Consider the following 22,137-nt stretch of genomic DNA (forward strand, 5'->3'; position numbering starts at 1 on the left):
GTTGCGCAATACACCGCGGGCTGCCCATCTAAACAACGAAATGTCTTATGTAGATGGAGAAAAAGCACGGAGGTCCAATTGTGTCAAAACTCTCTTTACATTAGTAATGGCTAATTAGTCGGTCAAGCTTAGAACTTTATTTTAATTACCAAGGAGATGATTTTTAATTAATTTCCTTTAGATGTAGCTATGTATTGCAATTTATTTTTCTTTCAGTAGGCGCCGGAAAAATTCTCAGCATATTGCCCGAATTTTCAGAAAAAATATTGGGGTGGGGGGGGGGGGGTTGCAGCCCCCCGCCTCCTACGCCTATGTGTGTAGTGTTCGGTTTCGGAAATATCTGGTATTTGTTTCATTTCCTCAACGAAGTTTCATAATAGCCGTTATAAGAGGTTTTAATATTTGTACACCAATAAATTAACTGTGTCTGAATTTTCGAAAATTTCCTGACCAACATTCTTCATCATACATCCTCTACTCGTGCAATTTTGGCCAGTCTGTTAGGGGTTCAAGGAGGTTTTTCTATTTTTTGCAACATTATGGGTATGTTTTGAAGCGATTTAATTCACGAAAAACGTGAATTTTCAAGTTCTGAACAAATAATGGGCTTAAAACCTATAAAAGTGGGGCTGTTGGGTATTGTGCAGGCCGCGACGTAGAATCACCTACAAAAGCAATGATCCACAGAACATGCGATGAGGTCGAACATGATGTGTGACTGGTGGCAATCTTCAAAAAGGTTATGGATGCAAACAAAACTATTGGGAAATACTTGGTTCTCAGGCAAAAAGTGTACATCTGGTTGGTCATTTTCAAGCCCGAAAAGTGCCATTTCCGGTGATCTGGGGGGTATCAAAACCCGAAATTTTCTTGTACGCTGCGCGCCAACTGATGGTGGCGCTCCACTTAGATAGTAATTCGCGCCCCCCGGTTTAGAAAATCCTGGATACGCCCCTGATGATATGCACATTAACATGTGGAACGCGCGCGTAGCTTGCAAAAAATGTTGGTTATATTTTTCGGGCAAGTCGTTACAACCCCCCCCCCCCCCCGCAATCAAATTGGCTCCTACGCCTATGACGGTAGTTCTATTAGGCATTTTTTGATTTGGAGTATTCAAAATCATACGAAGTTTTGTACGGTGGAATGTAAGAATCGCGGGATTCAATTTCTCAAAGTGGCAAGGATAATACAAAGTTTTGTACGGTGAAGTATAAGAATCGCGAGATACAATTTCTCAAAGTGGCAAGGAAAACGTGGTAAATATGACAGATTAAAGGTAAATTTGGACCGACATTTTTCAATTTTTAGGTCATGCACAATCACAGGAATAAATGAATAGGCCTAGATAAACTAGAATGCAACAGTCGGAAATTCCGACTGTCGCACTCCAATTTTCCATCTATCGTCAGTTTGACCAAGTTTGGGGTGAGACACTCCCACACCCCCTCTAGCAACGTCCCTGAGTGTACCCAGTGTTCTCACTGTGGAATAAACTTCGGTATCACTCAACAACAAGGTAACATGGGATGCGCTGCCACGGAATATGCTCCCTATTTCATTTCCCCAATATTAGGGAACGGGTACCGTCTTTGAAACACCATCTACAACTAAACAACAACTATGTACAAGCTTTGGCTCTAGCTATGAAGTGCTGTCTCGTATGATAATGACGGAGCGCACTAGTTTTCTACTGGAATCGCCCGAAGATGCGGCGTCTGTAATCCGAGGAACCAACGAACTTCTCTAACTCCTCAGGCTTCAACTTGGCTAGACGTTCGCGGTGAATATAGCACACCATCACATGGTTCAGCCTCTGTTGAGTCATGGTGCTCCGTAGCCATGTCTTCCAACGCCTCAAAGCACTAAAAGATCTCTCGGCTTCCGTCGAACTGGCGCAGGAGACGAGGAGCAACCGCAATGAGCTTTGACTTCACCAAACATAGCCCGTACCGGTGGATTCATCAACCTGAATATTTGTCTATACCCTTCAACCGACGACAACTGGAACTGGCCTCGAAAGAAAGGCAGACTAAGCTTAAGATTGTCGGAGAGCTCAGGGTACCAACTCACGAGATCTGGGTGGAATTCTCCATTCAGCAACATTGAGTGATATTCGATGATATGAATCCTGAGGTGTGTAAGTCGATGATAGTACCATCTCTACAAGCTACATTCGCCAATTTACAGAATATTCCTTACGGTTTAAGCTAATTAATGGAGGTAAATCAGTAACCCAGCAAAGGTTCCCCTCCAGGAGGGTGGTGTTGAGTTCTGGATATAATTCGCTGCCATAATCGACGATTGTCACGATAATAAAGGAAATAAACGCTCGATAAGTGTACAAATAAAGCTCTTGTTATAATCTCTCGTTTGTTGTTTTTAGGGAATTGAGGGTAATTCCAAGTGTGAACACGGGTGCATACAAGTAAAATGAGTGCAGTGAGGGTGCAACTCCAAAAGAAGATTCCTATATACATATGAGGTGATCTATATCTCAACAGGTGTGGGGGAGAGGAGAAGCGTGGAGAGAAAATGTTAGGAAGTATTGGTGTAAATTGGCATGGAGCTTATACCTTAGAGGCAAAGCTCAGGGAGGTAAATCAGTAACACATAGAATGCCCCCTGGGTGAGGGGAGCAGGAAAGTGGAGGGGAACATGTGATAAATGAACTGTAAAAGGCTTCTTCATTTAATAATGTTTATCTTTATTTCCTCACAGTAAAAATATCTTTCAGCAAACAAAAAATGTATTTGCTACAGAATAATGGCAACACCTTCTGTCTATGTAACAATGCTATAAGCTAAAGAAATGCCACACCTGAAAAAAAATTACAGCCAGTTGTTTCAATAACTTACATCTACCACACACTACTCTTCTGTACTGTAATCCAGACTTTAAATTTGATATAAATTATGACAAATATGTTGCATAACATCTCTTTATTCTTCTTGTCACTGGCTTTTTGAGTTATCATGTTCACCAAGTTTTTTAGACTTTGACCACTGTTGACCCGAAATTACCATTGAACTTCACAGAAAACAAAAGGCTTCTTGTACACAATAAGACGGATCCACATACCGAGTATGAAATCCACCAAATACTTTTGGGGTTACTGTGGTAACAAGCAAGTGTCTCATATATGCCGTCACAATCAAATAGATTCCTATTACCGCCGGTAAGGAATACACAAAGTAAACAAAATTCAAATAAAATCCCATCTTTTAACTCTAAGGTACATCCACAAAACATTTAGGTTTACCAAGTTGAAGGGAAATATAGTAAATGTTGTATCATTTATAGCATATTGTGTTAGGAGGCTTAGGAGCAATACCATATCATTTAATACAGACAGGAAAAGAGTGCATTCTGTACACTTCCCCATTATCAGTTCCTAAGAAAGTATACAATTAACATGGTCAAACCTCTGGTGTCACATGATGATTCTTTCTTGGGTTGATTTTTGTTCATAAAGTGATATGAGGTCATTGCTTCCTCCCAGAGCTGTTTTCACATTATGAGTGGTTACTAGAGAAATTAAACTGTGTGTGTGATACTATATAAACATCATCAATGAACTCAATTATCCAAGGACCTTTGTTTACGCATGAGATGCTCATATATAGTTCAAACTAGGGTGTTTAACAATCTTCTTGAGTGATTCACCTGTTTTCAGTTTATCTGTCTGAGTAAGGTTCTTCTCAGATCACTAAATTAGGGAAATATACTATTGTGCGATAGTTGTGTGAAAAACAGGTAAGTGAGGAGCAACGCAATTGTTTCATTTAAATAGATAACTGAACAATCATCTTATACTCAGACACTATTTAAAGTGTTGACATATATCAATAGAACTCCTGCTACAATTATTTAAGGTTACTTCAGGCTACTCTTACAAAAGACAAATAATATCTGAAATGCATGAATGTAGCAAAACTGTCAGTTCTTCACATAACTTACATGTATGTTCTCTTTTCTGTGTTACTCTCTATCAAACAGGTGTTGGATTTCGTATTAAGGTGTTGGCAATGATATATTAATTGATCTGAAGAGATTGCACTTGCAGTATTCTCTGGAGAAGCATTCCAAAAATTAATTTCACATAATAACAACATTCCAACCTTTTAACAATCGAATTCTGAAGATCTTAACACCAGGGTTGATTGTATAAGATTGTAAAAATGCAACCTGGATTTTATCCTCTAAAATCAAATTTCCTCCTATTTTAACATTGAAAAATCATTTTATGTTAGCATTGTTCACTTGCATAAAATGCCTACCTTCTCATTAAGTTAAATTATCATACTGCTACGTGACATAGGGTACATATCTCAAAGATTGATACTCTTCCAATATCATTCAAACAAGGTCTGTGGTTATACTATAGTCTGGTATATTTACAATTATAATCTGACATAGGACAGGCTAAAAATACAAACTTTTGTAAATGAGGGACCAATCATAGCCTTGCAAATATATGAGACATAACTAAAGCATCGGTGAGAACCATACAAGCTTGTCCACCCATCTGAGGTTAAACAGTCCTTCGCATTCGCTGTACAATTCACCGTCCGACAGGTAACGGAACGGCACATTCCATAGAGATATGACCTCCGTCCTACGACCTCTGTGCTACAAACTGTACATCCCCTGCTATGATGCCAGAGACCTGACCCTTCATTGCATTCTCTTAGATTGATTTGATTTCGAGGCAGATTAATCTTCAATTTGACTAGAAAAAGGAGGGAGGGAGAGTATTATGGAAACAAAATTAACGAGAAGAACTTAAGTTTCATGAATTGCAACCACACAATGCCATTGACCATATTGTGCATGACTGACCATTATTGTCTAAACTTATCAATACCATTACAGTCGATTGGTTAATGATGAATAGGGAATTATAGATTTTGGCCAACTGTTTTGAGGTAGAAGACCTTTCTCATCAAATATTAAACATTCTTACTTAATAAGCAAACAGTGTTTATAAATCTTTTCATTCTTGTATTTTATTGGTCTATTTTGCTATACAATAATAGATCAATAATGACACAAATTAGATTGTTATATCTTTGTTAATGTGGTATTGGCCAAACTTCCAAATTATGAACCTTTTTTCTATTGTCATCTGTCTTCTAATGTTCATATGCTCCCTTTGCCAATAAACCCGATCTGTCCTCCCAATATATCTCCCAATATCATGTCAGTACAGCAGGGTGATTGAAATAATTGTTTTCTATTCTTCAGTTTAAAAATACCACATAATGACATTAATGTATTAACCTCCTATGTACAATATTGCAAACTGCCACAGGGTCAGGGTCGAGTTGGAGTAGCTGTCTTAGGTAAAAGATTGCATATTATACATGACATGGGAGTTCAAATGTCATCAATAAATAAACAAAAGATGGTAAACAACAACAGAGATATATTTCTTGGCATACATAATAGTACTAACCTGTCCTCAACTGTCTTGTTGCTGGGATAGTAAACTTTGAAACTGTAACTGTTCTTAGAAAAAGAGCCCTATGGAATAGAAGGGGGAAAATGTAAAACAAACTGGTAGGATCAAATTTTGTTAAAAATATAATATGTTCACAAAATATATCACCAATGGGCAAACCTTTAACTTACAGAAAATGACAAGAAGTTGTGAGTTGGACCAAGATGAAGAGTTGTTTAATGTTGGAAATATTGAAGGTGTTAAAAGGAGTTTACAAGACAGTGTTATGAGTATCAAAATGAGCATGATGCACCCTACATGAGAGTACAGATATTGGAAGGAAATAGTTCAACGATGAGTAATGGAATAAGAAGATTGCAGGGTCACATGTACCAAATAGAGGGAGTTGTGCTGTGTATAGAGATTCCATTCACTTTACAGAATGGTTTATGCAAGAAATAGCACCAGTGATATTTGAAAGCCGGTAGAAAAACCATCTTCTGCTTCTTAACTTTATTAATTGCTACCATAGGATTTACAATCTGTTGAATAAATCTAATTATCTGTCACTAACATATGATGGCCATTACTGAAACTGTGAACAAAAATTAAGTATGTCACTGAACTAGAGGTATTTTGTTTCGGTTCAACTTTGAAGAAGACCTTGCTAGGATTGAGACGTCACATCCGCCAAGTTTCATCTGTCCCTGAACTGGACTAAAATATCAGAGCAGAGATGTGGGCAAGTTGAAAATATCATTACTGTAATAACAGTTGCACAGCAGATGATATTGCAAAAAGGTTGTCAAATAAAAGAACAAAACTCACCGTGTTTGTGCCGATACAGCCAGCAGTGGTAACTGTGTATGGGTCATACTTGTCTCCAAAGACTATAAGGTCTGGTAATGGGTATATTCTCAAGGCGTTATCATAAGACCAATAAACAGGAGATACATGTAGTGGTAGTGGACTGAGATGGGCTTGACAAACGACTGACTTCATAAACTGAAAAGCATATCAAAACAAAATAAGAACTGTCAGTATGTAGTACAATATATCAATTTTTTTGTATTCCATACTATCGCTTATTATCACATTTAAACTTTATTGTAAGAAGATATCCTTTAGAAAGTGCATTTTCGTGAACAGAAACAAAAGTTCCTATGCATACATCTTTCACAAACGAGAAGATTTTCTACGGAAGTTTCATACAGAGGATGTGGAACATTGGTTGCATTTGAAGTAAAGTCACTTCAAGCTGGCACTTTATTGCCAAGATCATCAGAAGTGAATAATGATGATCAAATTAGTGCCATAAATTGCCAATGAGCAGTATGAACAGTGTTACAGTTGGCAAGAACTAGTAAAAATTAGCCATGAGTGAGGTGGGGCATGATGATGAGGCTTATTTAGTGTTTAAAGAGTCTAGACCATAGCATCTGAACAGTGTTGTACTGTACACTTTGGTCTTATGATAACAACACACCATTCTCCATCTTTCTCTGTATTGGAGCTGCAGGGTGCATTGAAGACAAGACTCACCAACTTTAACTTTTGTACTGAGCACTGGCATATGCAATTAACTTCTTGTAGATAAGGAGAAAATCAGACCCACTTCTCTTAAATTTCATGTTTTCTATCTAACATACCATTATAAAATTTTCATTTCTTGATTAAAATGAACTTACATTTTTAGGAATTTCTGTTCTGCTATCTGGAAATTTGATGGAATTTCTGCACATTTTCATAATGATGTCTTCCCTGAATACCACAATTTCTTGACTGCAATATTGTATCCTAGCAACAAAAAGAACAGGAAAAGATGCAGAAGAGATTTCATGATACATTAAGTACATAAACTCTCATGCTGATGGTAAACACTAACTTGTTCTCCACCAATAAATTTCAGGCATGAAAGGTTTGTATAAACCAAAACCAATGGAACTGTTTCCTGCACCATAAGTGGGGTTCCCCCTCCCCCTCCACTGTCCCTCGCCAAATTCACATGAGAATTCTACATATTATGTTTCAAGGATATGTATTAACAGAGATAAGAGGTACACATGGTCTAACTAGTGAGGTGGTGCTCGATAAATGATTTGATTTTGGCTTGCTAGCTTTCTCCTCATGTCTCTGTTTCATGGAATTATTTCAGTATTAAACAGTTTTACCATAATCCGACATAAATGTCTTTTATTTAACAGGACTTTCACATGACAAAGTTTCTTTCAATTAAACATGAATATGTGATTTCAGAGATATGGAAAGATCAATCGCTTGCAATAACTAATAACTTTTATATCAACTTAATAGAATGAAGTTGCATTCACCTGCAAGGGTTTGTGGTGAACACTGCTGATGGTACCCGCTGTGTAATGTAATCGGTGATGCATGCAGGGATTGGTGGTCTGGAATGGAAAAGACAAGAGGGCAAAAAAACACAAATTAGCCAAGCTTAAGGTTTTTTTTTTTTCTAAAGAAACATGATACAATGTTGAGCAAACACTACCAAGAAATCCCATTCCAAATTTTATCAAAGGAATATGGCAAATTGTAATTCACCGCAGGCAAAGAAAATCTCTAAATCTAAGTGTGGAAGATCCAGTGTTATAACTTCAAAGGACCAATTTGTAGGGGGTGCACCATGCATGTGATTTCACTTCCATGATACTTCATACACACACATGTAAGCTTCATATGTTCACACTATGCTTCAGGCATAGGGCTTGTCACACGCTGAAGTATATTATAGAAAGTTCTTCCAAAACTGAAAGATTTCTCTTCGCAGCAATACATAGCACAGATAATGTTTCACAATTTAACCATGCCTCGTTTCTCTTTCTTTTTCCTCTAACCAAAACGTAATCACACAGGTTGGTGTTTAGCTACATAAAATAAAAGCAATGCATTCTTTAGTAAATTCTAAACGTTAGATAGCTAGCTTCTTTCAGAATTGAAATGAGAAACAAACTTCGGGATGTTGCCTGAAGAAATTGATATAAATGTATGAGACAGTAAGTTCTTTGTAACCTTTTCATAGCCTAATATCCTGCCTGAATCTTAGGTTCAGTTATTTACTTATTTTGTATACTGTATAATATTCTACACCACCAATTGCAAAGAGACTTTTAGGAAAACTATCCCATTCCATGGAACAGTCATTGTGGTATAAACAACTGACAGAGGAACATTGAATAGATAAAAGAACCTGAAGCAAGCCTCACCTGGGTAGTATGCTAGCTGGACCTGGATCCTGTGGGCCTGGCACAAACACAAATTTACTGTTCTCTGCTAAATAAGGGTGTTCACAAATCATATCAGCCAATAGCTTAAAGGATTCTGATTCCAGAGAAAAAAAAGAACACAACATTAAGATTTAAACATTAAGCAACAAACATTGATCAAGATGAAATACATTACAGCTGCATACATTGACATCCACAAATGAAATCATTATCATGATTATTCACCTTGTTATTATGATTATTCACTTTGTTATCCAAGCAAACCTAGGAATATGCACTTTGTCCCTAGTACTGTTTATTTATTTATTTTACAAAATTTCTATAGCGCCTTATCCAATCAGAAATTGCTTTAAGGCGCTTTACAGTAAAATACATACAAACATGATTTACAAATATATAAATCTTTAATGTAAGGTATAAAAAGGGTAGAAAATTTGTTATATACAATCGGACAATAAATTGTATAAAAACTGCAAATGAGAAATCCCGGCCACGATTCCTTCCTATTGATATATCGAAAATCACTATTGTTAACGTTTATATCAGACCATTAGCGGATTTCTCTCTGGCCGATGTGAAATTGAAGAGAGCAGTGACAGATATCATGAAGGAGAACCCGCGTTCCAGCATAATACTATTGGGAGATATAAATCGAAGCAAGATCGCTTTCCTTGAGACAATGGGCTTTCAAAACCTTGTGGACTTTGCTACCTTTCCGCGATCTGGTTCCATATTGGACGCTGTATATGTCAACAATCAGTACTACAGGGCAACAAGACGCCATCCCATCGGGTCATCGGACCACTACTCAATTTGTCTCATGCCAAGTATACGGTGCCAAGTATACGGAGAAGCACAGAGAGACCAAGCAGAGGCCCAGGAGAAGGGAAAGGGACATTAGAGACAATAATTTATGTATTCTTCGTGAGACCATAGCCTCTACGGACTGGAATATCTTCACGGAAACCTGCCCTACACTCAACGAACTGACTGAAGTGGTTTCGTGTTATATTCAATTTGTATCGGACATCTGCGTTCCAACTAGAACTGTACCAACTGCGGAAATGATGAAGAGATTACCGGCCGACGATAATATTAGACGAATGAAAGAACGAAAAAAGAAGGCAATTGAGGTGGGGAACAACGCAGAACGGAATAGGTTGCAGCGGACTATAAATAGATACATCTCAGCATGAGTATCAGGATTTTATCACTAGTGTAGTTAGCACTTGCGACCAGAAGAACCTACTTCTCAACAAAAAGAAGTGTAAGGAAATGGTATTCGAAAACATCAATATTAAGCACAGGGGTTTATTCGAGAAGAGAGACGAGAGGACAATTATTCACAATACATCCGTTGAACGTACTTCCAGTACAATGTATCTAGGAGTCTGCATTGACAACAAGCTGACGTTTTCAAATCATATTTCGAAGGTATTAGCCAAGGTGTATCACATTGTCGCCACACTCATGTATATTGCTCCTCACTTTCCTGTCCATATATGGGAAAGGGTGTTTGAGGCCTCTATCTTGCCAAATATAATATATGCTGTCCCGGTCTGGTATCACTTTGTCCAAATAAAAGATAAGAAAAGATTATTAAGTTTCCTGAGATACTGTGAGAGAATCTTTGGATTAAATCATAACCTACTTAAAGATAAAGTTAATACGGCTGCTAGGAAGGAATTTGAGAGGCTACTAAATAACATCCAAAGAAATGAAGGACACCCACTCCATTGTGCAATAAACTCTCTGTGCAATAAGACAAACTACAATTTGAGGAATGCTGCAATAACTCCCAGATTCAGGATTGAACTTTATAGGAATTCTTTTGTTTATAGGGCGTCCATGTTCATACAGCATGGTGCTCTAGAACCATTGTTGTGATTTTGTTTTTCAGTGTTTTGTCTAGTATTTACTATTTTATATCTTTATCATAATTTTATTTATTTTCCTATTTATAAATTTTTAATGATTTATACTGGAAATAAAGAATTGAATTGAATTGAATCTCAGTCTCAATCTCAGTCTCAATCTCAATCCCCCCAAAAAATCGAAAATTATACAAACAAATTCTTAAAATTTAAAATATATATATAAGTGTAAAATTTTAAAAGCGCTATAAATGCAAAATGGAAAATGCGTTGTAATAATGTGATAATATAAATAGTATAGAAAGCACGGTTAATGGAATGCAGATCTACTGTCTGCCTTCTATTCAACACAGTAGAACTAACAAGGATCACAACTTATATATATGCAATACTTCTTTTTAGCATGATATCAAGTTGCTGGAATGAAACGTTTTGGCCAAGATGCTATATTCTGCGATGTGACAATAGATCAGTGGGCAAAGGTAATTTTAAACACCCGAATTTCCGTCTTTGACCTAGCTGGGAACAGGCTTGAAGATTGTTTCTTTGTAGGGTTATGTCCAGAAGGAGAGGAAATCACCAAGGAAGATTGATATATGTTTTCATTTTTAGTAGCCGAATATAATGAATTATTTCTTAGATCATGTTTTCCATCATTCATTGGCGAGCAGTTCGTATTGATGACACTATACACTACAATTTACTGGCATAGGTGAGATCAGTTGAATGAGTAAACTATAAAGCAATGAGTCCTTATCCTGAGCCAAATTCTACCTTTGACCTACCTTGAAGAGTTTTTATGTGATTGTGTCCGTACGGTGCCGACGAGAAGTTTCCACAGAAGATGAAACAGGTCGGTGGCATCTCAGAATATCCTAAGAAGAGAGTGGCTAGCTTCTCTCTGACTCGAACTTGATCAAGCCAAATATCGGACAAGAGAACAAACATCGCATCTTGATTGGATTCTTCTAAAGCTGCTAACTTTGCTGATGACTTGGCACATGTGGGCAAGGGGCCTCCAAAAAAGTTTAAAGATCCAAAGAAGGACCTGCAATAATATTAAAATGTAGTTAGTTAGGCTGAAAAATTATTAAAAGTAATTGGTAGTGTGAGTCAATAATTCTGACCTTGAGCAAGTCAGAAGTAATGATAGGTCTGATGTCCTAGGTTTTGTCTGAGGTTTCCTCAATTTGCAAAAGGTGTCCAACCTTGAACTTTTATGGTGTTTCAAGCATTTAACTGAGATCACTTTATGCCAAATGATGTCAGTGCCAGGGAATAAAGTACCAACAAGCCTCAAAGACCAAGGTTTTTATTCTTTACCTTCTACCGAGATCAAGGTGGCTTTATACAGAACTATAAATGAATTATTGTTTCAGTTAAATCTAATGAATGACATTTATGCCTTACTCTTCAAATAGTTTTCATGACCAACAATGTTCATCTTTTGGAATTTCATGTAGCTGCATCTTATCGAAATTAAGTCTGTTGTGCAACTCTTTCACTTTTTAATTTAAAAGACTGAAGGAGATCTACGATGTACAGAAACTTGAGAAATCTGGAAACAACTGCAATCATATTTAATCCAATTTTTTATCTTTGGGGTTGTGAGGTGTAGGTGTAGGTGGGGGTGAGGTGCAGGACATATGAATTAATTTTGAACCACTTATTTTTACACTTGTGTGAATAACATGCCCTATAGTTCCAATTGTCTAATTGAATCATATTCTCATTCTTGGCTATGATTGGCTGATATGTTGTAATGTAACTTGTACCTTGGCAATCCATTATTTTTGCATTTTGAACCGGTTCTAGACTTCATTTGCATGCATAAATTCCTTGTAACATGATATTTTTGGAGGATACAGAAAAGGTCTGCTGTTGCTAGGCAACTGGATTCAATTTCACCTTCAAGGGCAGTGACAAAGCAAAAACTCTAATGCTTATACCATAATGGTTTGACTCTGTCTCGTCACTTACTCCCCAACCTTGAAGGTTTTAACGACCACTTTTGGCACCAATTATAGGCATTCTATAGCATTATATTCTTACAAACATACCTGCTAACATCTGCTGGTTCTGGTGGTGGAAATCCAAGTCCATTGACATGAAATACCTCATCCTCATACCAACCCTCAGCCAAAACAAAGCTGTTTTCCGTAAAAAATCCTTTATGAAACTGGTAGATTTACTGTCAAGGATTAGATTTTGCCTTGTTTTGAAGATAATTATTACCAACCACACTTCCACAAATACTAACATTCACTTACACTACCCTATAGCCCACGCCCCCCTCTCTCTATCATTGTTAATTGGGAGTAGCCCCAAAAGTCTTGCTTCCGGTCAGACAAACTTACATCCGTACGGTTGCCCATGGAGACATGTATTTTAACATCTTTGGAGTTCTTCTTTTATCATTATTGGAATGGCTCCCTTCTATTTATTGTAAAATATCTTCCTTTAAATTTAGGTATTTACCCATTCATGAATAACTATTCCATGGTTTTAACTATCTATAGTCCACAGAAGCAAATTTTTAAAGCATCTGCATTTCCATTGTTGCTAGGTAACTTCCCAAGGTCATAGATATGTGAGGATATCCCACTGTAACGTCTGCTATCTTCAGTACCTTCATAGATATGTATACTCTTAAATCTATCCCCTAATTCAAATTTCATCAAATGCCAAAATTATGCTAGAAAGTCAAATATTTGTCACTCATTTTCAAAGTCCAACACCCACTTGCACCCATCAGCAAAGCATTTCCAGCTATCTTTCATTCTTTCTGTCTGAGAATAATTTTGGGAAGTCCAAACTCCTTGAAAAATACTTTGGAAAAGCTTTGTCCCTTTTTGGCAAATCATATTTAAAAGCTATGCTGATGATCTTTACCATTAAACTTACTCACTTTTTGCTTATTAAAGTTATGACATGATATTCTTTACCTTTGTAAGTTTACTTTTTGCTTCCAATGAAGGAGTTATTTTAAAGATTCATGAATGTCCAAACAATTGTTACCATGCAACTGAGGCAAAGTCATTTAATTAAAGGATATTGCTTTACTGAGATCCAACTCCACTGCACCAGTTGGGTCTTCAAGGAAATATTTACCCTAAACATTAAGATAAAAGAAAAGGAAAAGTTGGTAGTGTTAATAGGATCTTTGCACTAGTCACTTGACATTACTATCACAGGAGATGTTCAACTTCCCAAGAAAGTGTTAACAATACCTGAAAGAAAATTTGTTTACTTCTGCAAAATAAATATAAACACTTTGCTTGAACCTGGGCTTACTATGTCAACTTTCTTAAAGCTAAGTGTGCAGTAAGCTTGCATTGTTTTAGTAGCAGTAATGAATTGTAACATGCTACCTTGAAGGTAGAATGTGCGAGTTAACCTCTGCATAAAAATGGTAGATTTCATGGTAGAACATCCTAGATCTCATGAATGGTCCTGAGTTATCAATGAATTAAAAATTCATAGATCACAACTTTTCAACACAGTATTTTCATGACAAGAAGTTCTATCATCAATATCTGTGTTAATGACGAAACTCACATAAAGCTTAATTATCCGACTTCTACTGGTGGCTCAGGACCATCAGGACTAAAATCAAATTTCTCTGATAATAAAACTAAAATGTTTGCCATACAACATGTAGAAAGTATAAATTGCTTACTAAATCTTATATATATCTTACTAAATTGGATCAATATAGAGGATGGATATTTCTTTCTTTTTCCTTGTGTTTGCTATATTTATCATCAGAAACTTGTTTAGAATACTGACCTCTTTTATTTGGGTCAGCATGCCGAGTACAATGAGTTCGCCAATCTTTGCTGTGCTACCCAGCAGAAACTCCACCGACTTTAACTGGATAGAGACAAATATAACACGAATTTGTGTGAGTGTCCAGATTACAACAGGAACAAAAGCTTGCATAGGTAAATTTCGTAAAAAAAAAAATACATTGAGGGCCTGATATCCAGGAAGGATCAAAATTTCAGGCTATACTGAAAAGGTTATACTGAAAGGTTACACTGAAAACAAAAATATTAATAAGCAACAAAAAGCAAATGATGGGTTCAAAGCAAGGAATGGTTTAACCCCAATTTACCTACAGGGGCTTCTCAGAGGAATACAGACCTAGCAGGGTGTTTCATTCAAGTGTACAACATATGCTATCTGTTCCTACTGTTTGAACTTCCACCTTTGGGAATCTTTGCTTTGCTAGATCAGCTCCACAGCTCTGGAACAGTCTCCCCTTACATCTGAAAACAATCCAGCATGTGTCAACTTTCCAGAAAGAACTCAATACATTCTTATCCATGAATGCATATCCATTTGTTTGATAACTGTTGGGTCAATTTTGTGTACTTTGCTCCTGCAGCGCTTCTGAGCAGTTTTTTCAACTGGATAAAAGCGCTTTACAAATGCATTTTATTTTTATTATTATATTTGCGATTTTGAAGAGCACAGGAATGATTAGCTGGATTAAAACCCATCAAATTCAAGTCCTGTGCTCAAACAACTGGCTTATGCAGTCGCAAATTGGCGGCTTTATATATGTATAGGTGATTTCTGCCAGTGTGGAATATTTTTGTTTTCTGTGCAAGTCTCGTAGTCACTAACCTGAAACTTGGTTGTTTTCGAATCAAGTGTACTTCCTTGGACTGGTGGTGTGAATAGATTGTGTCTGGATGTCCTTTGATGAAGAAGTGTGTAACGGTCTAAGAACAAAGCTGTTTTGACATCTGCATTACCATGGAGATTCACAGGTTTTGAATCCCTAGATATGAAAAATAAAACAATCAAAATATAAACTACAAAATTGCTACAATTGTCATCAGCTCATCTCCAACTACCAGAAATCTAGGTGTGAAATTCAATGAATACATCAGAAAGTCAGCCCAAGTGACCTCAATTTGGCGATCTGTAAACTCCATCTTCATAACCTTACTCAGATGTCACCAAGCAATTTGGGCTCTCTTCACATCCAAACTTCACTACTCAAACTCTCATCTTCATGGAATGACTGCTGCTGACACCAAACGACTTCATCATCTACAGAACCTGTCCACCAAGTTGATCTTAAAGCCCCCAAATATGCTCATGCAACACCAATGCTCAAAGAACTTCACTGGCTATCCATCTCTGACTGCATTGATTTTGAAATCCTAACTCTGGTCTACATAGTTCCATATTCTCCTAACAGGAGCATCCGCTCAAGTTCTGACAGCCAGCTGTCATCCGTTCTCAACAACTGTACTACTGCAGGATGTAAAGGATTTTATTATGCAGCTGTTTCATTATTATGGACCACTCTCATTTGATCCGCCATGCTCAGTCACTCGCTGCATTCAATACTACTCTTAAAACATATCTTTTTCAATTGTTCTTTCATGTAAATGTAGTTCAATATAAGTGCTATTCTGTTGCATCATATTATGTTGCTTTGTTTGTACAGTGCTACAATACATTTTCTTGTAAAAGTGCTTTAGAAATGCCTGCTTACTAGTATTGTTATTATTATGATATTTATTATGATAAATAATAATAATTTTCCCATCTGAAGAACTTTCTTATTTGAAAATATTCCAAATTTGAGTTAAAATGTTGAATTGGAAGCCTTCCGACATGTAAGTTGTAATCCATAAGCCATTACACATTTTTATTATTATTAGTAGTTTATTATTATACAACATTCTGGATCATTTCATCATAAAATTTGGTTTGTTAAAATGAGTAATCTGTGATAAAAAAGACTGAAGTTATAACCTTAGAAAGAGGGTTCATACTTTCAAGAACACTTTTAGCTGTAGATTAGCTAGAAAATGTTATTTTCACCAATCAAAAATGCATGTGGTTAATACTTTAAATCTGTAGAAATTATCCAAGGCCTTTTCATGTTTCTAACTTGATGAAACTTGGTATGAGCAAGAAAAGAGCTCTGAATTGATATCAAGGTTGCAGCCGGTCAAACTATGTGTTCCTAGGAAATGAAAATGACTCAACATGATGACTGGACAAAATGACTTGACAAGATTCTGGCTTTGTCAATTATATCTGTTTCTTCAACTTGGTATTCTATTTTGATTTGGTTCTAGTTCATCATCATTTGGTCGGTCAGCAATATTCAGTTACAAAAAGGCTCCAAATATGAGCTCAGCAATGCCATGGTAAAATGCTAAAAGTGCTCATTTAATACTACACCAGGGTAGTAACATTACGCTAGAGAAAAGGACAATGTTTTTGCAATTGGTCCTGTAACTGTTCAGGTGCATTCGAAAGAAGGGTACGATATCAAGAAATCATTGGTGATTCCTGTTACTTTGATCTGTTTTATATGCCATCAATGCACATCATAGATTGAATTACAGAATAAGCAATTAACATATAACTGAAAGAAAACAATACTGAATAGAGGTCAGCAGTGATGGATGTTATCATATAAAAAAGTCACCTTAAAAACTTTTTCTGCTCTTGATTGAAGGTAAACCTTGGAAGAGAGAATGAACTGATGATGTTGAAAACGTTATCATTCTCATCATCATCACCCTGCTTGCACTCCTCGACTGCTGCCTCAATCAAATCCTTCTTGAGAAGAGCACTGGTCACTGACATAAAGAAAAGTTTATTAAAAATATAATCATATTAATAATATTAAAATTATATCACAAAAAAAAATAGCAAAAGAACAAAAGCAACACAGTACTGTTAGCAAGTCTAGGGGAACAGCACTGATGAATTCTTTCACAAAAAGGGGCACCCTGAATCAAAATAATATGGGAATGAAAGAACCAAAACTAAAACTCACACATCTAAATTGCACATACCAGAGAAACTTAAGCAGCTGGCCAGCCATCATAATTTGGTAATACCTACTGTTGCCAAACTCATACCATTGTAACAAGCTTACACTCAAGTACTGGGGTTTAAATTTTGATACGGAAAAAATTGCTAAAATATTTTTGTGACATTAAATAAGTAATGTACTGCCCAATTACAAAGCTGACATTACATGGCTGTTTTCTGACTGTTTCTACAATCCGCTCTAACCAGTCTTCCTGCTCTCTCTCATTCAGTGTGGATAGGATCTCGGACAAATACTTGGTTGCATCGCTGTGAGGGAGAAGCAAAGAACATGATCATGCATCCATGCTACTGAATTGTACAGTGCTTACTTTTAATAGGATACTTCCTCAGATTGACTCAAAGAGCTTAAATTTATACATTACCCTTTTTTCTTCAAAAAATGAATGAGTTTAATTATATTTTAATACAGAAGAGGTTTTGGAGGGCAAAGTCATCACCAAATACAATAATCATTAAAAATAAAAGGCAAACAAGATAAATAAAAACATGGCATGACTGGAATATATAAAGAAAGAAAGGAAACTAGCCTACAAATGATTGACTGCCAATGCAAAAGTACTTTATTTAGTTTACTTTGTTAAGTGTATTTCCCTATACAGGTTTGTTTTTCAATCTATTTCATTTCATGCTCAATCCCATCATGAACAAAAACAAAAGTTTTTAGACAACTAAGCAAACTGAAACGATGCATTGCAATAGCAGGTATGTTTGTAAAATATATAAGTCAGTGTTTTTAGACAAAGGTGAACATTATATGAAATTCATTATAATGTAGGCATTAGTTAACACAGAGAGTTGTGAATGTAACAGTTGCACCTAGGCTACAGTAGGCCTACAACTTACAAGTGGGCACAGTATTTTATTCTTTTTTGTTTCACTAGCCTTAATAAACATTTTTACATGTTGATTATGCCTGGATCTTATAATGTTAGGCCTAGTGGGGTACAGCAAAGTGACTAGCTGTACCAACTTTACAGTATCTCAAAAAAGGTAGGCAAGTTGTACTAGCCTAGATAGTACTGCCTGCAGTGATTGAGCACCTGTCCTTCAAGTTCTGGTTGGTAGGGAAGGAGGGCGAGAGGTCAGCAATTGATCATCACAGTGACTGTGTGAGGATATAGATGATGTTTCTGTTTGTTCATCCAAAAACTGGACTAGTTACACTATCCTAACATTAGGGTTCTAACACATTAACAATCATAGCCTCCATATTTCGGTGATCAAGTTTAGGCTACGCTTACACAAATAGGCATTTTAGGCATATGTGCCTAACAACATTATCACGGGCCTATCCTAAAAGATCGTAATTGATACATCATACTCACATGCACTGTGTCGATCGACAAAGTGCATGTGACTGTGAGTATGATGTATCAATTTCGATCTTTTCCTACCTTCGAAGCGATAGACCGTGCATCTTGAAACATGATATAACTGAAGACTTCACCCTGACCGACATGATTGTTTCATTGAGTGATACGGGTAAAAATGCTTTTCTTTCAAGTTGTTTCTTTCAACTACGCACTTAATTTCATTATTTCCCGCGACAACTATGGGTACGGTAGCACTGACATAAATAATTCCTCTCCGCACAATAATTATGTTGTGGTCTTTGGAACGCCAAACTCTATCGCCAGATAGACGCCACCCAACCAAACTCAAAAGGCGAAATTTTGAGATCATACATTGACATTCTAATATAAAAGTCTAGTTTATTTCATTTTCAATATACCTAAAATACCGGGCCACCCACCGCAGGGGCGGATCCAGGGGGGGGGGGGGGCCCCGGGCCCCCCCTTTTTGAAAATCCTGATTTTTTTTTTTTTACAGCGTTCGAGGGAAAGGGCCCCATGAGTGATCAGTGGCGTAGCTACGGGGGGCCTGGGGGGCCGAGGCCCCCATGAAATAGGCTGGCCCCCCCACTGGCCCCCCACTGGCCCCCACTGGCCCCCACTGGCCCCCCACTGGCCCCCACTGGCCCCCCACTGGCCCCCCACTGCCCCCCCCCCCCCCCCCACTGGGCCCCCCCCCCACTGGCCCCCCACTGGGAATGGGGTAATAAAAAATGTTGTAAAAAAAATAAGTGCGATTCACTTATATTTTTTGTTCAATAATTTGGGAAATAGAGTTACACAATTATCTCGTCTGCATCTGGCAGAATAAGAAAATACAATATCTGTAGTAATCATGAGAATGGTCACACAGCATGGCATGGCAATGGTCGATGCGACGATTGCGACCATATACCACGAACCTTGTTGTTCTGCGCGATATCGATATCTGCTGAAAATATGTTAAGTGCTTCCACCTAGCGCAACAATCTATCAAAAGATTGGCTCCGTTTGTACTGAGCCGAGGTATCAGGTTTTCATATATTGCCGAGTCAAATGAATATATGCAGGCGCGGATCCAGGGGGGGTCCAGGGGGTCCGGACCCCCTGCTCTTGGCCAAAAAAAAAAAAGAGAAAAAAAGAGAGAGAAAAAATAATTAAATTAAACGCCAATTTTAAACATGTAGGACGTCAGAAAAGCGGTTATCCTCACAAGTCATCCAGGTGTGTCTTTTCCGTCAAATGAACTATAGTGTGCACGCGTGCTACACGTGCCAAAAATGCCTAACGATCTCAATTTTCAGACCGAAAAGTTTCAAACTTGAGGTGGTGTTCGATTTTTTTGGGGCGGTGAGGTTACAGAGCGGTAGGCTGCTAGGATGCGCTAACGAATTTTTCATGAGCAAACCCCTCACCCTTCCAGAATCCTGGATCCGGCCCTGCATCAAACAGTGGCGACGGAACGGGAGGGGATTGGGGGCTAAAGGCATTATGATTTTTGTATCATCTCAACTCATCTGATATGTAATACCATATTTCATAGATTGTTTTTTCCTCATCAATTGAGAAATTGCAGACATGAGATCCATATTTTCAGGCTAGGTACATGCTGCTTAGAATACTCGGGAAGTGCCGTTTCCGGCCATCTGGGAGGTTTGTAAAGCCGAAAATTTTCTTGTACGCTCCGCGCCAACCGATGATGGCGCTCCGCTTAGATAGTCTTACGTTCAGGCGCGGCTGGACCAGTCAGACCCCCCCCCCCCTGTCACAAATCCTGCATCCGCCCCTGATATGTCATTGAATATTCCACGAAACTGTCGAAACATGATTTTTACTACTGGTAGAGATATAAAATATTGGGAAGTCTGAATTTCCTGCAAACATGCGGCTGTGCCTGTTCAATACTCACTACTGTATCGCCTTAAAAAATGATGAGTGGAAATAGTTTCTCCAGGACCGTATCGTATCGTGGGTATCGAGTGCGTCTGATATACGAACGTACGTAGTACGTACGTACGTACGTCTATGGGTTAACTCCAATAGAGTTAAATTTCACTCTTAATTTGAAGTACGCCGAGTGATCACTCCAATGGAATGAAATCCACTCATTTGTTTTTAGAGTGTTGCTAGATATATGAAGAAGAAATTTACATACGAATACATGTTATCGGTCATCGATTGGCACAAAAAGCCAGATTCTGATGACATCTGCCTCAAGAAACCCAATAAATGGCCTAATTAGCACCGAGCCACCAATGTGGACCATTACCGAAACATCGATGCGTGTTAGTCTTCCATCCCCTTCCTCTAATGCTATTTAAGTCCACCGTGATGTGGGCATATCCTGCAAATCTACCGGTAGCCCGCAGGGGTTTGAGTTGGGAGAAAGGCCTTGACAGCTTGAAACAACAATTAAATGATGCCAACTTCCCTCAAGTTAAAAGTCTGGCTGAGTTGGCAAGGCCAGTCAGCATGAAAGAGAAAAAAACTTTTTTTGCATTTCTGTAACCAAAGTTGCACATCATTTGGTTGCTATTTTACCTAACAGGTGCCATCTCCTGCGATCTGGGGGGTGCTGAAATCTCAAATTTTCTCTGTACGCTCCGCGCCAACCAAGGTGGCGCTCCGCTTAGATAGTAACCTTCGGCCCCCCCCACAAGAAAGAACAGCCCCCCGTGGCCCCCCACTCAAAAAAACCTAGCTACGCCACTGTGCGTGTAATTTTTTGTAAAATAAATTTGCAAAAAGAGTACACCATCATTCTGATAAAGTGAAGGTGAGAGGGGCACTCTGACTGCATCAATAGTCTCCATCTGGAAGGGGGCATCCTATATGAAATGGCCTGGAGTAGCCTGGTAAAAAGTAGTTTGCATCACCACCTACTCCCCAAAGACGTAAATCCCAGCTCATTGCTCGAAATTGCAAATATATACCCGGCAAACCATGAAAACATGATTTATTGGAAATAAATTTTACTCCAAACTTTCACGAAAAGTAGCACCAGATTGCACCGAGGACCTCCATATTTTGTGAAATTTTCCAAAGGGGAGGGGGAACCCACTCCCCTTAGACCCCTCCCCCAGGACGACGATTAGGCATTTCCCATCTGCCCCCCCCCCCCCCCTTCAGCGAAATCCTGGATCCGCCACTGCACCGTAGTAGCATCTAAAAACGAAAGGTCTTCAACCGCGGTACCTATACACTACCATCCATATACTCAACAAGACTGTCACGTGGTTATAACTACAAACTGATCGAACCTACTTCTTACGTCAAAGATATATTATACAATGACCCCTAAAAGAAAATCCAAGAAATTGTTTGTTCTCTTCGGAGCCCCATGTATTGTTTGTACGTACCGATCGTGG

The 22,137-nt window shown here is 37.9% G+C and overlaps 1 protein-coding gene and 1 long non-coding RNA gene across 3 annotated transcripts; one reads left to right on the top strand and one right to left on the bottom strand.

Annotated features, from left to right (window-relative positions):
- The first annotated feature begins 1,242 nt into the window (after nt 1–1,242).
- Nucleotides 1,243–3,051, top strand: LOC139971707 (uncharacterized). Its single transcript, XR_011794449.1, has 2 exons — nt 1,243–2,375; nt 2,408–3,051. It is a non-coding gene; the product is annotated as an uncharacterized lncRNA (long non-coding RNA).
- LOC139971694 (DNA polymerase epsilon subunit 2-like) lies at nt 2,696–21,949 on the bottom strand. Of its 2 annotated transcripts, XM_071978392.1 has the most exons (15): nt 21,921–21,949; nt 19,171–19,188; nt 17,584–17,684; nt 17,026–17,179; nt 15,195–15,351; nt 14,352–14,435; nt 13,618–13,674; nt 12,623–12,744; nt 11,348–11,610; nt 8,668–8,782; nt 7,774–7,851; nt 7,132–7,240; nt 6,272–6,448; nt 5,459–5,526; nt 2,696–4,732 (listed from the first exon to the last, which is right to left on the bottom strand). In XM_071978392.1, the coding sequence occupies exons 1-15, from the start codon at nt 21,932–21,934 to the stop codon at nt 4,717–4,719; spliced, it is 1,533 nt and encodes a 510-aa protein (XP_071834493.1). In that variant the 5' UTR covers nt 21,935–21,949; the 3' UTR covers nt 2,696–4,716. The 2 variants fall into 2 exon arrangements, with proteins under 2 accessions (XP_071834493.1, XP_071834492.1); XM_071978391.1 differs by lacking the exons at nt 19,171–19,188; nt 21,921–21,949 and adding an exon at nt 18,833–19,102.
- Between the last annotated feature and the right edge of the window lie 188 nt (nt 21,950–22,137).

Source organism: Apostichopus japonicus, chromosome 8, assembly GCF_037975245.1.
Source record: "Apostichopus japonicus isolate 1M-3 chromosome 8, ASM3797524v1, whole genome shotgun sequence".
In the NCBI taxonomy this organism is placed as follows: Eukaryota; Metazoa; Echinodermata; class Holothuroidea; order Aspidochirotida; family Stichopodidae; genus Apostichopus; species Apostichopus japonicus.